This window comes from Antrostomus carolinensis, unplaced genomic scaffold, assembly GCF_000700745.2.
Source record: "Antrostomus carolinensis isolate BGI_N321 unplaced genomic scaffold, ASM70074v2 scaffold20334, whole genome shotgun sequence".
In the NCBI taxonomy this organism is placed as follows: Eukaryota; Metazoa; Chordata; class Aves; order Caprimulgiformes; family Caprimulgidae; genus Antrostomus; species Antrostomus carolinensis.
In genome coordinates, this window is record NW_010310381.1 from 1 (window position 1) to 17425 (window position 17425).

A 17425-nucleotide genomic window follows, 5' to 3' on the forward strand; every position below is an offset into this window, starting at 1 on the left:
CTGCAGCCAAAGGAGTGAAACCACCACAACAAGCTTATTGGGGAATTGGCAGAAATTGCAACTTAATTCCATACGAGCCAGTGATGTCAGCTCTGCTCAGGAACTTCAATGCCAAATTGTGTTGCTTAGTCAATCCAAGAAAAGAAAAATAAAATACAGTTAGTCCTGGGGAAGAGGACAGAGCTGCTCGCCTGCCTCCAGCCCAGCCCGTGCTACCTGCCCTCTCTCACTGCCCTGGGCTCCCTTTTCCTACCATACATGAGGCAGAAAAAAAAAAAAACCCAACAGAGAGGTTTTATCAAGGTGTTATTTCACAGACACACTTTCTCACCTGCTCCTGGTACGCATCCGCGCTTCGCTGGCCCTTGGTTTGGATCAGACATCGCCCTGTCTGAGGTGCCCGAGAGCTCTGCGACGAGGGAATCTGAATGGGCAGCGGCGGCTGGAACTGCTGAATGGTGACTTTGTTCATGTTCATGTTCCCTTCGTACGGCTGCTCCCGGCTCCGGTGCTGAAGGCTTTGCGATCCCATTAAAGTCTGGATATGGCTACCTGCCTGTGGGTAACGTAACCCGTTAGGCCAGAAATTCAGGAAGCTGAAAAGAAGCAATTATTACAACTTACAGAGTCAAGTAAAAGCAAACCTCTTGCATCACATCAGAGGTTTGCCTTTTGACCACAGTTGGAAACAACCGTGATTAAAAGCAGCAAGGATATGCCCGTTGCATTTAGTGACTCCAGGAGGTTTAAGGGAACTTCTAGGAACAGCTTCCCAGGTTGGGCAGAGAAGCTGTGGCTGCTCCTCCCTGGAAGTGTTGAAGGCCAGGCTGGATGAGACTTTGAGCAACCTGGTCTAGTGGAAGGTGTCCCTGCTGCTGGCAGGGGGGTTGGGACTGGAGGAGCTTTAAGGTCCCTTCCAACCCAAACCAGTCTATGATTCTATGAAATTAGCCATATACAGGATGCTTTATAAACAGAATATCACATTTTTTTCGTCATGTCGTGATATATGCTTCTGCTCAGCATGTTTTGTGAACTGAAAACGTTTAATACATTGAGGTAGGTTGGATTATTCCTCACAGCACACTCTGAACATACTGGGATTATTTTTTTTTTCTGCAGATAATTTGGAATAATGTTGTCCCGGATTTTAGCTGGGACAGAGCTGGGTTTCTTTTTAGGAGCCAGAACAGTGTGGTGTTTTACTCTCAGCGTGGGATTTGTTATGAGGGAAACACCACAAATACCAGTATTGAGTATGGAAAGCACAGATCAGTTAAATTCTGTGCCTTGTGCTAGGAACAAATGTGACTTTTACCACATGTAACTAATCAAATTTCTATGATAGTATCTACTGATTTGGAGCTCTAATATTTTGTAAATATAAGTGAAACTTTACATTTACTTTGCATTTGGCCTTTTGCTGTTTTCAGAAAAAACAGATGATGTTTTTTGGGTGATGCTCTCACCCCTGACCCCCTCCATCCCCATCGCCTTTCACGTCTGCAGCTGTGACCTGAGAGGTGAGGTTTGCTTTCTGTGTTCTGTTCTTGACATGGTAAAGTTGCATACTTGCTTACTCTTCAATACACAGTCTCTATTGAGGCACATGAATTACATCAGTATTTCAGGCAAACCTTTGCAAGATAAATTCAATTCAGACAATTTTACACTTTTCATATTTACAGGATTCAGATGTTGTTGCTTATAAATAATCACATGCAGTTTAACCAGAAGGGAATGAGCAAAATCCACACTCTGTTGTATGATTAAACATTATTGTTTGATCATAGCTGATTGATCAAACTGATCAAAAGGTCATATTGTTTGATCTCCACGAAATATCACACCGTTGCTACTGAGAGCTTCCAGATTACAGGTACCCACCCACCAACCAGTGCTGTTATTTGAACAGCCTGAATGTGAAAGGGCATCACGACTGCACGTCCCAATATCTGCAGGTCTCTACGGACAAACCAGACCTACTTCAACAAAGTTTTACATGAAGTTTACACCAGCCAACAACACAACCATGTGTCATCATGAAGATCTGGTCTACTTAACCTTTATGATCCTGCTGGAAGAGTCACCAATTGTGAGACTGTATTTTAGACAAGGTTAAATTTCATATAGCAAAAGATCAAACCATTTCTTACCCGCTGGCCAAACATCTGGCCTTGGAAGTTCTAGCAGCCAGGGCATTGAATTAATTGTTTGTTGCCAAGGCAAAAACCACATCTGAATGGATTTCCAAGATTTGTCAGCAGGGCATGTCATCAATGCAAAGGCAGCTGGAGCTACTTGTGTTGCTGAACACAGAATCCCAGCAAGACATGCAGTGACTGACAGCAAAACTGACCTGCTCCGTCTCATTTTGCTGACTACATTTGAAGAAAGGGACCAGGCAGAGTACATGTCTGACAGGTCTTTATTTTAGGACAAGAGGGCTGGTCTCAAAACGAGTAATGACAGAGAAATCTCTTACTCCTTGTGCTCAAATCTTCAATCCTCAAATTCTTCTTACAACACAGCTCACCTGCACAGATGAACGTGTTTAACAGACATTGTCAAACTCACTCCAGGAACAGCCTGGTGGGGTCAGTCTGTACTGCCAACGTCCCACTTTACAGCTCAGAGAGATCTTCAGTTCAACCAGGATCAGAAGGGAAAGAAAATGCTCAACCCAGACCTTGTAGCTATTTATTGACTCCACCGCAGCGACGAGCCGTGCCCGCTGAGGATTGCTGAATCCGTGTCACCCTGTACCATGCAGATGCAAAGCGAGCAGGTGACCATGTGCAGGACAGGTCTGTACTTCATGTTGTGTCATACTCATCACAAGAGGATCCCAAAAAAAGCAGAATCTCATAAATTCTGCTCTTTGCCCCAGATATAATCCAAAGCCACCACAGCAGGTGCACTGTCTGCCTCAGAGGAAGATAGATATTTCAAATAAAAAAATAATTGTGCTTCTTCCCTGAAAAAAGCTCAAATCTTCTTTATCAGGTTAAAAGACCTCTGTATTGAACAGCAGGTGCTGGAAATGAAACAGAAGGAGCCTCCAGAAATATTCCCATGTCAGAAAAGAAGAGAAATGGTGCCTCAGACACCAGTACGCCCCAGTTTGGAGGCAGCTGCCTCGCTCCAGTTCCACAGTGTATGTTCCTTCCACATCCACCGAGACCATTACAGCCCACGCAGGGATCTCCAAGAGTTTGCATGGCTTCAGCCTCCGTGTTGGTGGCTGCAGAAGAGGCCAACTCACACAGTTCTACGCATCCTCAAATCTGGGGAGCTCCTCCTCTCACAGGGTCGTCATCCTGTGCCCAGGTTGGCCATCCTGAAGTCTGTTCATTTGCCATCTTCATTCTCACTCTTCAACCTCTCTTTTTCATCAGGAGTGATTTCCAGGTTCCCTTGTGGTGGTCCCTCACCACACTTCTACCCCTTCCCTTTTTATGGAGGAGCAGCTAACTCAGAATACACCTAGTTTAATCAGGCATGTACCTGACTGGTGGACATGACAGAAAAAGTCATCTTCAGGAAGCATAAATACTGTCGTCTTTTAATAAATCCATGGATTATTCACAGGGTCACAGCATGGTGGGGTGGGAAGGGACCTCAGGAGATCATCCAGTCCAGCCCCCCTGCCAAAGCAGGCTCACCAGGTTGCACAGGAAGGTGTCCAGGTGGGTTTGAACATCTCCAGAGATGGAGACTCCACACCCTCTCTGGGCAGCCTGTCCCAGGGCTCCAGCACCCTCACAGGAAAGAAGTTTTTCCTCATGTTTAAGAGGAACCTCCTGTGTTCCAGCTTGTGCCCATTGCCCCTTGTCCTGTCACTGGCCACCACTGAGAAGAGTCTGGCCCCATCCTCTTGGCACCCGCCCTTTAGATATGGATAAACATTGATAAGGTCCCTCTCAGTCTGATCTTCTCCAGGCTGAAGAGTCCCAGCTCTCTCAGTCTATCCTCCTGTTCACACTGGTACCGTTGTGCTACTGGAAAAACACAACATATACTACAATTTATATTTACATTGTTTAATTGTTATGTTGAGCTTTATTTCTAGAGAAGATTTTCTGAGTCTGACTTCAAATAATTGCTATATTTTAATCCCCAGATGCTGGGAAACAAAGACACTCAAGGTCATATTCACTGGAGATGAGCATCCTCGTAACAGCACGTTGCAAACCACCTCCTGAGGATGGTGGGTAAACAATTTCAGATTTCATTTTCTCACTCCTGGTAAGAGATTGTGAAGAGATTGTATCACTACTACTTGTGCATTCAGAGAAGTGGATAAGCTGCCTTTCTTGGAATTGGGAATTACTTATTCTGCAGAGAAAATCTCAATTATGCAGACTGCTTCCCCAATTTCATTTGTATTCTTTTCTTTACTGAACATCCACCACAAAAGTTAATTATTTTCAGCTCAGTGTCCAATATTTACAGTATAATTAAAGCCGCTGACAACGGATGTAACAATGGGTTGCTCCACTGCGTTAAGCAGATTTCAATCCAGTTCTGCAGTGTTGATACTTACCACATCTGAGCAGTGAGATACTGAAATATTCAGAACGAAACAGGAGTTGCTTATTATAGTAACACTGATGATGCACAAATGCAAGACACAGCCCGTGTTAAGATTGTGTCAATGGCTAAAGGCAGGTTTCATCCCAATATGCCAGTGAAGATAAGTAGTAACTGCTCTTAAATGTCTTATCCTAGTTTCTTGCACGTCAGAGGATAAAGAAACCCTTCGAATAACTCGGCTGTCAGAGTTAACTCCATCAAACAACATCAGGACACCTTCCTCCTCACCCTCCTGTGCCTGGGAAGGAGTGTCCGGGCTGCTTTGGGCACAACAGCTTTCATCTCCCATCTTCAAGTGATTCTCGTGTCCATGACTATCTCTTGTCACTACTTTTGTATGAAGGCAAAGGCCACTGCTTCTGAAACCATCTGGGATAAAAAGATGTGAAGCCAGCAAGGAGATATTTGCCTCATCAACGCTGACAGTTAATTACGCTACAGAAGGTACCAGTGTGCACATTATGACTTTCACACCGGTTTTATTCACTTATAATTCTTCACTTCAAGAATGAGCAGGACCAGTCTCCATACAGATAACAATCAGTGGAATTAGCAATGTGTGGCTCCACCTTCTAAAGCTGTTTGCAAACGGGGTTAGGTTGGCAAGATCCTCCATTCTCCAGCTTTATGATTAAAGCATCTAAAAATGGCAGTTTCTCAGTCGATGAGCAGAGCCAAGTTGGGGCTGGGAGAGAGCAGCCAGTGTTTTCCCAGAAAGAAGCCAGATCCAAGCACTGGAATTTAATATCTACCACTACAAAGTATGAGAAATTAGATCCTTTTCTAGCGAGTTTATTAGCACATGATGTGTGCCTAGGATGTCTCTGGACTGTCCAGACACTGGGCTGGTCTCCATCTCAACACATTTATTTTTGTCATGAACTGAAGAATGTAATTGAAATGAAAAATGTGAATGAAGACTTTCCAGGACAAGAGGGAGCTGATGGCTGTCTGATGGGTGCAGGAATACACTTGCCAAGCCCCCTGTGCCCATTTCACGTGCTATAGATTCAACTACTAGCATCTGCATAAATAAATACAAAACCAGGCAGCTGGCATGAAAAGACCATCCTTCATTCCAAATAATTACACTTTGAAACAAAACCATGTGTTTCTCAAACCTGTCCTCATATTCACCTGTTCTCCTCCTTCCACCGATGCGCTGGGAAAAGAAGACAACACCAGCAGCTTTGGTGTCACCTACCTTCTTGGTGACGGTGTCTGGTGGCACGTCCCGCCGTCCCAGCGGGTAGGGGTTCCACTGGCTGCTGACGGACACCTCCTCCTGCCCGTTGTCCAGAATGCTGCTCTGCTGCGATGGGGTCTGTTGCAGAAATGGTAGGGCAGCCTTTAGTCACTGTCACATCACGACAGAAAATTCTCTCTTCATATTTATTTCAGTCATCAACCCAGTTAAAGTGTAACACGCTATTGCTAAAATGGAAAACCTTTTTAATTTCTATGGTATTTCATTAACATGTAATCGTACTGCTGTGGGACTCTCTGCAAGCAGGAGATCTTGAAAGATATATACCAAAGAAATAATGAGAATAATGAATGATGAGAGAAAAGAGAAAATTAATTTAACGTAACTCATTATTTTCAGAGAAACAAATTTTGGCAAAGTACCATATTTAAACGTGCAGTCTGCCATTAATCACTTGAGTTAAAACTTTCTTACTGGTCATTCAAACATCAGAAACATTTTTATTAAGCACTTGCCACCAAGATTAAATTCTACACTTGTATTTTTTTTTCAGAAAAGACTCCTTAATGGCAATATTGACCTCGTGACTGTTGTGACCTCGTGCTGTGCTCTGGGTATTGCTCTGCGTGGTGAGCCACCTCTCTCTCTAGGCTACGGCTGGTTTTGTTTTGGGTTAACAGGATATTGTATGTAGAACATTAACCAGCAATTAAATGCTCTCCTGAATACAAAGGGACACAGCACACATTTTAAATTTTCCTAAATGAGCCTGATACTTTTGTTATTATTTTCCATTTTTACATGTTTCTTCTTTCTCACTTTCCCCCTGGTTATTTTACTCCTGTTTCCAGCACTTTCGAGGACGTGTGGACTCTTTCAGTCCCAGCCTGATTTTCTGTTATCTGTCTCTGCATTTCTTTACCATAGCTGGAAATTTTACTAACAGGGGTATGAGCTTTTTGGGTCAGACTTTCCAAAAATGCCACCATTGTACTACCACTGGCAGCACCCAGCATTCTGTAGCACTTATTCCGTTAACTGCTTATTCAGTTCTGATTAATGGTAATCCAAAAAGAAAAAGAAGTCTGATCTTCCCCTCTGTCATTCAAGCAATTTTCTTCTTCAGTTTAGATAAAAAAAAAAAAAATCATGAAACATTTATTTAGATGACCAAAGAACAAATTGAACTGTTGCTCTGAAATACTAAAGATGGGAACTGGTCCAACAGGAACTTTTTTTTAGGCAAGCTTAAAAATCCTTCAAAAGTAAATAGAAGTAAATTGTGATTTAAATCCTACTCCTCAGAGGTTAAGTGAAAAAATTCAACTCTAATTATTTAAAATCAAAGAAAAAGCTTTGAGCAACCTGGTCTAGTGGAAGGTGTCCCTGCTGATGGCAGGGGGGTTGGGACTGGATGAGCTTTAAGGTCCTTTCTGACCCAAACCAGTCTGGGATTGTAGGAAAACTTTCATTATAATTCTCTCACCATTCAAGAAATCTTCCAGAAAAATCAGGAAAGGTGTGATATTCTGTATATTAAAAACCACTAAAAAAAGTTTTCCCTGTTGAAACTACGAGACCTCCCTGGGGAGTTTTCTTTCCTCATAGTAAAAATGGAAAAATGAGACCAACCTCAACACTTTTTCCACAGGTTCTCAGCTCACCCTTGTGTGAGCAGCCAGGGGTTAGTCCCTGCCCCAGCCCAGGACATGTTGATCCCTGTTTGGCCATAGATCAGAACTGGGGTCCCAGTTTGGGCCCAAGTAGGGCTCTTTGGGCCAACATAAACTCATGAATTGGCCATTCTGCCCTGTTTGCTGCATGTCCCCACATAAGCCTCATCCAAACGTGGGTACATCATCTGAGACAGGGCAGTAACCAGCTTCTACAATGAAAAAGTACAGCTGCAAAAATTTCTGCTCTGAGGAGTAGTAAAAAAACCCCAAAAAACCCATGAAAAAAGAAAGGTCATCATCTTTGTGATGTGAGTCATCATCCCTTCCAGAGTCACCCACAGAGCGATGTGCCCATGGCTGTGCTGGAAATGGCTCACCTCCCTGGGAGATGGACTGATAAACCATCCCACGCAGAGACAGAGGGATGAGGGATGAGGGAGGGAGGCAGCTTCCCGAGGGAACCTCTCTTTTTCCTCCTAAGCGATATATGACAATATGCCCGTTATTCCTAAAGGGAGGTGGTACTGGACACTTCCAAGAGCAAAGTGAGTCAAACCATAAACTTCAAAAAGAATTGTGAGATGGATGCCAAAAATTTAAAGCATTCTTCTGAAACATGTGGCTTTTGTCACTGGGACGTTTTTATACGGGACTGACTAACCTGCAGAGGTTAAAAGAATTGTGAGATGGATGCCAAAAATTTTAAAGTGTCCTTCTGAAAAGTTTTGTCACTGGGACATTTTTATACGGGACTGACTAACCTGCAGAGGTGAGCTCCCACTCAAAATGGAGAAAGAAAAAATACAGAGGGTGCTTTCTGCTTTCTCAATAAACAGGAAAGTTCTGTGATAACAGGTTTTTTCTTTCCTGCAGTAAAGCGAATTTGCCTACTTGCAATATTATTAATGTACAGAGCTTGGACAGACTGCAAACAAACTACATTATCTATTAAGTCTAGGTGAAAAATGAAAAGCAGTGGTTCAAACATTCTATAGATAAAGTAGAATCAATACAATAAACTTTTGCAAAATAAGTAATTGCTATATTTGATTTCCTAATCTTCCACTGGACAGTTAGACCTCACTCATTACTCTCTTGAATCTAGGCCACAAGAAAGAGGAAAAAGAGGTAAATACTAAGCTGCTGTGGCCTGGATTCTTTAGGAAATGCAAAATCCTTTAGAACACGTGAAGGAATAAAATTAAACAATACTAAACATTCAAATTATTTGTTTAACAATAATTTTTCACCACTTTCCAAACAGTACAGTAAGAGAACACACCCCCCTCATGCAGTTCAGCATCACATTGTATATGGGTAGGTAGCAATGAAATGCCAGTGAAATAAAAAGCAGAGTAATTTACATGAGACCACACCCCAAAACACGTCACCCTAAAGAGTTTCAGGAATTTCCTCAGACACCCATATTCATCTACAGCCTAAAATTATTAATGTGAGCTATATATATATATATATAAAATTCCTAAATGTGTAGATAAATAGCACCACTATTTGGAGATGATGTCAAATGGACTTCTTTCAACGACTTATGATAATAATTAGCTTATACCCAAATAGACAAAGAAATTATTTGAAAGAAAAAAAAACCCAAACAGAATGACCAACACTGGGAAGCTGTCTGTGTCCAAACACACACACACCTACAGTGAAGGCTCGACCTAGATGTCATTAACTGAACAACAGAGAAGCACACACTAACGTGAGGACGTGTTTAAACCCAGGGACAGCTGAATGGGAGGTGGAAATGAAGTTAAGGGTGTGTGGAGAGTAAATTACAGCAGGAGAAACCTGACAGTGATCTGTGTGTGTGTGTGGGGACAGTGAACATGTCACAGCTCGGCTCGGAAATCCCGCGTACGCTGGGTGAGTGAGCTGAGCGGCGCTAGGACCTGTCCTCCAGCCAACCAGCTCAACCTGCTCACGTTGCTGCCGTTAAATTATCTTATTCTTCTAAATAGGCTTGGACCTAAACTCTTAAACCGAGGATTGGAATCCTCCCTTGGGAATTTCTGGCCAGCGCTGCCTGCAGAGCCCTGGCCAGGGACCGCCAGGGCTGGTGCCAGCTGGCCAGCGCCAAGCCTCGCCCCAGGCCAGGCCAGCAATTAACAGCGTGGATGATCACATCTCAGCGCCTGGATCCGGGCTCTGTTACCCTTTAATTACTCACAGAGAGGTAGTTAATTCCTACCAACAGCTACCCATGCTAATGCCCTATGGCATTAACTATGCGTGACTCTGCGGTGGCCGTTCGTGACACAGAGTGAGGTCGCTGCATCTCCTCTCTGAAAATACTTCACCAGTACTTCTCTGGCTTGTCCTACGTGCTATTCCCACCCAATGCTTGTATATAATTGTGTATGTGTGTACTTATCAACAATATATGGCTAATAGTTGTAAAATGAACAGTAAAAAAATGGGAAAACTGTTTTCTTCCTGTAGGCGTTACTCAACAGAATTTTCAAATTAATGTAGGTGTGGTAGGCACGTACTCAAAACTCATCAACTAGTACAGCATCCCCAATTAACGTTCATATGTCAAAATCCCTGTCCCTCGGAGCCTATTTAAATGCATTATTAAACATTCCCACATCAATATTTTTTTTTTTTTTTCAGAACAAACAGTCACAAAACAAAACACGTTCTCCATTTCTGCGCACAGCTTAAGTCATCGAGGAAATAGAATGATCGCACCAGTCTGTAAGACGAGAGCAGAAAGCAGTAATGACAGCCATGTGAGCTACTTAATCCAAAAAGCAAGATCTTTGAGTAGGAAAACTGGGTTACTATCATCTTTGCTTTTTGGATTGCGTCTAGTATAAGCATGAATAATAGGCAAAAGCTAAACCAGGAGAAAAAGCAAGGAGTATCATTAATTTATTCGGTAATGCCGGTATATGCTGGCTATCCCATACTTACTTTCGGTAGAGGTAGCTCTTGAAGCATTTGGTTTTCAAATTTAGATTTAGTCTGCAAGTTTAAAGTCATGCTTCTGCCGGCATGCATTGCTGAAAACCCTCCAGAGTGCAGCATGCCAAGGCTAACTGTGTTGTGTTTGTAAGCAGCGGTCTGAGTAGAGGAAACAACCACGTGACAGGATATGAACACACATGCTCCTTGAATCAAGTATCACACATATATATGGTTAATTTCACAAAGTTTTAGTTTAAGCAAACGAACAGTACCAAGAAATAAATAGCTTTTTGATGCATGCACTGGGTCACACAGAAGCAAATACATTGCTAGTTATACATAAAATGGATACCAGAAAAGACTTCAACGCTGACAGCAGATGAATTATGTTATCTATAGTTTGAAAATTGCAGTATATAACATGGTACAAGTCTTTATTTTGTAAATATGGCCAAATTTTGGTAGGTCTATGCAATCATGGATGGGCCAAAAAACTTATCTAGCATAAAAGAGGACCAAAGGCAGAGGAAAAAGCCCTACACAAGGCTCTGCACCATCCGTCAAGCTTTGTGCCAGCTCCCTGGTGGGACAAGCTCTGGCTGAGCCCATCGTGATGGGGACACAGGTCCTGCACAGACTGGTCCCTCGCGGGCCATGGGGACCCCTTCTCCTGGAGCAGCTGCTGCACAGCAGCACCCAGGAGTTCTCATCAGCAACATCTCCACCAGACAGCCCAGCTCCTTACAGCTTTGCTTATCATATGGTGCAAACAACTAAAAACTAGCTCGCTGGCACCGGCCGGGATGGCTGCGAAATCAATTTAACTCGATAAAATCACCAGTGTCAGCCTTCCATAAGATATTTCTTAAGCAAACACACATTGTAAACTAAGTGTAAAGATATTTCTTAAACAAACACCTCCTGGGAAGTGTCCACCAGAAACGTCTCTACTTGGGGTGTACTATTTTGCCCAGGTATTACGTATTTTCCAATATATTGACACAACATAAGGAAAAGAGCTGAAGTAAGGAAAAAGCTTCAGCCTTCAAGCCAGTTTTAAAAGTTTACCCATTTGATCCTTAATGATATTTTAATATGCATCATATCCAAGCAACTGGAAGGTAATGAATATATTAACACCAAACCCATGAGTATCTAGCATAAAATAGGTATCTGGACACATTTTGAAACTAAACTTATGCACTCGACAACAGTAATTTTTCACAACCCCTTCAGATTATGAAGTAAATCTGATCAATGAAGCAGGTCATTAAATAGCCAGGATTATTATTGAAATCATGCACTATAGGACTTAGTATAGAAGGCAAAGAAGCGTTAACTTCCTACAGCTAAAAGGAGTAATAATCATATTGCTCGTTAAAAACAGTGGCAGTGTATATCCAGTGAGATTTCTCAGAGTTAAGCGATACCTTTCCATCCCCTCCACTAACAGTGATGTGAAAGCTAAAATACATATTTTACTTTTTATCTGTGACATTTTGTTTTTGTTTTTGTTTTTGTTTTTTTCTTTATTGCCTTTGACTGCAAAGTTGTATCCAGCATCTCTGAATGCTCTCAGATCGTTACTGAAGTGGTGGGCTTCAGCGGCACGTTCACATCTGTTGATAAGGAGAGGGTTTTTTTATGGGTTTAATGATTTCAGACGGTGCTGCGGCGGGGACTACGTTAGTAACGAGCACCGTCAGACTCCTGTATCACTCATTGACCCAGGAACCCCTCACTCCAGCAGCTTTTGAGCACCCCCAGGCCCCTTTGCGGGCCGGTTTCTTGGACCCTCGAGGCAAGAATTTCATTCCTGGGAATTTTCTGGCGGTTACCACTGTACGTGCAAATAGTTTGAAATACCGAAACACACAACTAAAGGCATTAATTGCAGAGAAATGCCAAACATACCCTGTCTAACCTTCTAGCTTCTATATGTCTAAGTAGCTGTTGTCTCCAGTCAGCGGGCATTTTAGCACAGCTCTCATTTCCCTTCACAGGGGTAGGCCTTGTCTTTATATCACTGTTATCGGAAGGCTTGTCGCCATAGTTACCCAAGTTATAGTCTGACGGTATCTTTTCCAGCAGAGCTGCCATTGTTGGCCTCGCTGAAACCGGCCTGGTTTGGGATGTGCCGTAACTCTCTGTACTGTAGCTTCTTGCAGACAACGGCCTCCTTTGTGTAAGGTTTTTAACTGGAAAGCTTCCAGTCTGGGCTTTCACTTCTTGGTAGGATGGATGTTCGTCTTCGTACCTGCCGTTCCTCTTGAGGAACTGAGACTCAGAGACCGAGATGCTGCTTTGTCGCTCCACAGCTCCTCGGTAGGGAGGTCTGCCATACCTACTGCTCGGGGGCAGCTCGTGGGGCTCACTGACTCTCCTGAACATGGACATCTCGGTGGAGCTGGCCAATGAATCTGCTCTCCTCAAGAACCCTGGCCGAGAGCCCTGGCTCGCAAAGGAGGCACTGATGGCCTCCTCGTTCACCGAAGGTTGGGAGAAGGAGAACATGTGCTCCACGGGCGGGTAGCCGTGGTAAGCCCTCGGACTGACCAGATCCTGGGGCAGGTTTTTACTCTGTTGGGGAATGTACTCGGGGTTGAGTTGGAAAGGCGGCGGTAGCCTCTTCTCCGCTGTGACCTCCACTGCTCCCTGCGGGTTGAAGCTTTGGTCGAACTGGTAGACTTTCTTGGTGACCGATGACTTCTGCTGCGGCTGCACCTTGACGCTGCCATAGGTCAGCAGCTCGTCGTCCAGCATGGGGACCGACTGGCTGCGGGACATGCTCAGCATGCCGTGCTCCGGACCCAGGAGCTTGTCCACCCTCTCGTGGGTTCCTACAGTATCATTACCAGATGCATAGTTTTCTAAGGGTATATTATACACTTTGTAGGTACCAATGTCTATCTCATCGATACTCTGCGACTTCTTAAATTTGTTAGTTTTTAAATCCCTCATCATGGGAGAAAGCCGTTCTGTACTCTTGCTGATTGAAATCACGTTTTTGGAAGGATCTGGGCGACAGTGGAGATGGGAAAACACGTTTGTGAGACTTCTGTTAGCATTCGAATCATGATATTCCCAGGCTATTCCTGGAGCGAAAGTGCTAGTCATTTCAGGAGAATCTTTGACATGATCTTTCCGCTCAGGCAAAGGGCTGGTGGTGGGGGTGCTTTCTAGTTTGGAAGGAAAAGCTGTCCTGTCTTCAAAAGGACTAGGGGTTCTGGTCCAATTTTGCCAAGGATTGGGAGGAGGCACTTCAGATTCGTGTGTGTTTCTGAGCGTCGGCTGCTCCAGCTCCAGGGGAATGCCAACTATCCTGTCTTGTCTAATCAAGGGCCTGCGGCCGTGTGCGGATGTGCTTCTGGTTTTGGTGCTCAGGAGGGCGTTGGCACTCGGATTCTCAGCCGCGCTCTCCTCGGCCACGAAGCCCGTGTTATCGTAGTGCGAGCCGTCGTTCCAGCTGTCGGCGAAGGTGTCGCTGAGCGGGCGCCTGTCCGGGCGCTGGGGGAGGCTTCCCGCCGGGGCCGATTCCCGTTGGCTCAACAATGGCTTTGTTTCAAGGGGTTGTGGAAATGATTGTGCCAACCTGCAAAACCAAACCAAAATGAAAACAAGATAAAACGCCCTCGGTCAGATTGATTGATAGAGATTGATTGAGAACATCCCCTTCCGCTTAAAAAATGTGTCATTGAGAGTTAGCGCCATATCAGCTCGGCCTAGGCAAGCTTGTAGTCTAGAACAGATGAAAGAGGGACTTGAGGCATCACGTTTTTGCAATAGGGTAGATAAGGTAGCAATGTTGGAATAAACCCGTTTTATGGAGACAGAAGTGCTGTCAACAGGCCAAAAGATGAACTAAGCATGTGCAAAAGAAAAGCTCAACTAAAGGGCCCAGTGAGAAAAATTCCACACCCACCAGAGGATCCCCGAAGAGAATAAAATGGCATCAGCGCGTATGCGAAAAGGACATCTGCATCTATTAACAAGTTCTTGGAAATGTGATTAATATGTTAATAATTTCTTGGAGAAGTAATGAATATGCATGTGCTGACAGTAGAAAGCTTTTGCAGAGGGAGCAGTCGGGATGCACCATGGATGGAGCGATCCCCAGTGCATCCAGCACTGCAATAAAGAACTCCTGCTCCTTAGGAGTACCTCGGCATGAAGTTCAGTCCCGATTTTGCCGTGTCCCAGGTGCCAAATCCAGCACTTGCCCTTGTTAAAATTCATACAGTTGGGGATTTCTGAGACAAGACAAAGGCAACCAGAAGTTATCATAAGAAAGATGATCGCACCTGTTCCCCCACAAAGAGTTATTCACTGCTTCTTTAGCCGTTGTCTGCAAGGACCCCATTTTAACATGCGCGTTGGAGGACCCCGAGGAAGCCTGGGAAGGGGAATAGTCTGAGTAAGTGCCTGAGGAAACGCTGTTATTCAGACAATGGATCTTATCTGCTTCCGACTCATCGGTCGACTCTGAAACAAAACACAGCAAACATTTTCAGGAGGTGGTATTTGAAAACTAAACTCCAGAAAAATACATTTCAAAATTGATACTATGGAGATATCTCTATATAGACGTGCACAAATACGCATGTGATACATTTTGAAATCAGAGCGAAGTGTAGAACATCTTAACTCATGTGTCTGTGCACATTACACACGCTTTCATCTAAAACATTGAAGTCAAGTCAGTACCTTTCTTCTCTTTACCCAGAAGAACAAGTTTGGGTGGGTACAACGGAGTCTCTGGCATGGAAGGACGAAGCTCCCCTATCCTCATCTCACTGGCAGGATGTCCAAAGGCATCCTGAGGAACATAATAATGTAGAGTAAACATAGGAAACAGAATCCACTTAAAACTGCAACGAGCAAACATTTCACAGCCGCCTTCTCATGAATGTGACAACACACCCAAGCCCCACCATACGGGTAGTGTCTAATCATGCTGATTTGTCAGCTGAAAAGTCTAATTAAGTCCTACATAAATACTTGTAAAAATTATGGTGATGTGTTCATTCTGAAAACGTGGACAAAACAGATGGAACTTGCAAGATACATCAAGGCCATGTAAACATTTTTGATGAAGTAAAGGTCACAAAAATGCAAGCTGCCAGTAGAATTCAATAAAAATTTAGAATAAATAATTACTTCTTATTTCAGGGGTAAGTATTCCTCATTCATTTATTCGTGGCACAAGCCCTTCCAGAGATTCAACTGTCCCTCTAGCCATATTTAACTAAAACGACTTTGTCTCTTAAAGTTTTTTGCTAAACTAAAATTATTTGGATTTCATGAACTTCTCATTGACAGTTCAGAAAATCTTGAACTTCAAAGACCGCCCTGCACAACCGTTTTGCAACAGGGTATTATACCGAAAATAACACGCGTTAAAAAGTGGAAAGGAAGTGAGATGTAGTCTTAGAAGGAGTTATTTTAAACTAGGACATTTTAATGAGGCTCACGGGATAGCTCGAAGGGAATGAAGATGCAAACAGGGAATCTGTGGCATTTCTGATCCCTGGAAGAAAGTTCAGAAATGAGGAAGACGTTGACCTGAAGGTAAGTGTCTTGGGGAGACAGGGTAGGGGATGGCCCTTACTGGAGGAGTGATACTGGTAACCTAGCCCTCAGGAGGGGACTTAATGGGGCCAGAAGAACGAGTAATATGGGAAACCCACTTTGTGGGCATTGGTGGATGGGCTCAGGGAACAGCAGTGGGAAGGGAGCTGAGGGACATGGGCACGGCCACACTGGGAAGTCGTGCCAACGCCAGTCAAGATCCTCGTGGGGAGGGGTGTGAGAAACATCCATCATCTCGGACGTGAGGGGAGGAGCTGTGATTTAGTACAGGGGATGGGAGTTGGAGAAGGAGAGTATGTAGTAAAAAAGAGGAACTTTTGGAGAGATATTAGGAAAAAAATCAATGATTAGTAGTATAAATGAGGACGGAAAGGGTCAGGATGAATATATTCAGGAGGGAACTTAGACTAATGGAGATACCCCGAGGACCTCTGTACCCTGACATTTTGTTGTTGAAGGTACTCCAGGGACTTAGCAGAGTGAAATCAATAAAGAGATGTAATATTTATAGGAACAATTTAAAATGGAGTACCAAAACAAACCAAAACAAGTTATTACAATGTAAAATGCTACAATATTTTTTAAATTTACTTGCTATTACTCAGAAGGAGAAAATTTCCAGAGGTTTACTCTTCATACTACCTTTGGTAGTAACACTGGAAACAGAAATCTGCAGAAGCATTTGCCATGCGGTTATCTTTGAAGAATGTAATTATATTTACATATTTCAATTGTTCTGCATTTGGTGTTCTACTGGAGGTAGTACCATACCAAACCAGCAAACAAATGGCATCTTCACAGCCCACTGCATTAACCCCTTCAGTGCTAACATTTAAGCAAATATAGCCACATACAGACTCCTACACCGTGTAATGAATTCAAGACTTCAAACTAGTTTCGCATGCAGAGATCCCACCTTGTGCAGGGAGTTTCTTACATGACAGCAGTGACATACATACAACAACAGTGCAACAGCATTTTTCCAGTGCAGCACAATCATTTTCTAATTCTGTGTAACAAACTTATGCAAAAGCAACTTTTTGAGAAATAATAAAGTGCACAGAATTTGCAGAGTGGGAAATTTTCCGCCTTTGGCGCACGGTGCATGTGAAGTTTCTTGTTATACCTCTGAGCTTTTTGTATGTTCTTCTTTCTCCTTCCCACCTGGGATTTCCAGAGTTGATTTATGAGTGTTGTCTGTATCAGACAGGTGACTCTTTTGGAATTCTTTATTTTTTCTATCTTGAACCTAGAATCCCAATATTGTGCCATGAAACTTCCAAAAGTTACAGGCTTAAAATAAAACTATTTGTGGTAAGACAGGAAGAACCAGCAGTTCTGTTTTTGACATAATGATGAACACAGGTTTTTATTTCAGGTGCATGATTTTATGAACTTTTCTACATTATATATATATATTTTTTTT

At 43.3% G+C, this 17425-nt stretch overlaps 1 protein-coding gene across 1 annotated transcript; it reads right to left on the minus strand.

Moving 5' to 3' along the window:
- Window positions 1–331: 331 nt before the first annotated feature.
- LOC104519742 (leucine-rich repeat-containing protein 7) lies at window positions 332–17248 on the minus strand (the record flags this gene model as incomplete). The annotated part of the gene is given in 8 exon segments (XM_029084608.1): window positions 332–580; window positions 582–596; window positions 5801–5920; window positions 10417–10566; window positions 12325–14002; window positions 14712–14892; window positions 15115–15226; window positions 17126–17248. Coding segments are annotated over 8 exon segments (2628 nt in total), but the record flags the coding sequence as incomplete, so codon positions are not given.
- Window positions 17249–17425: the final 177 nt, after the last annotated feature.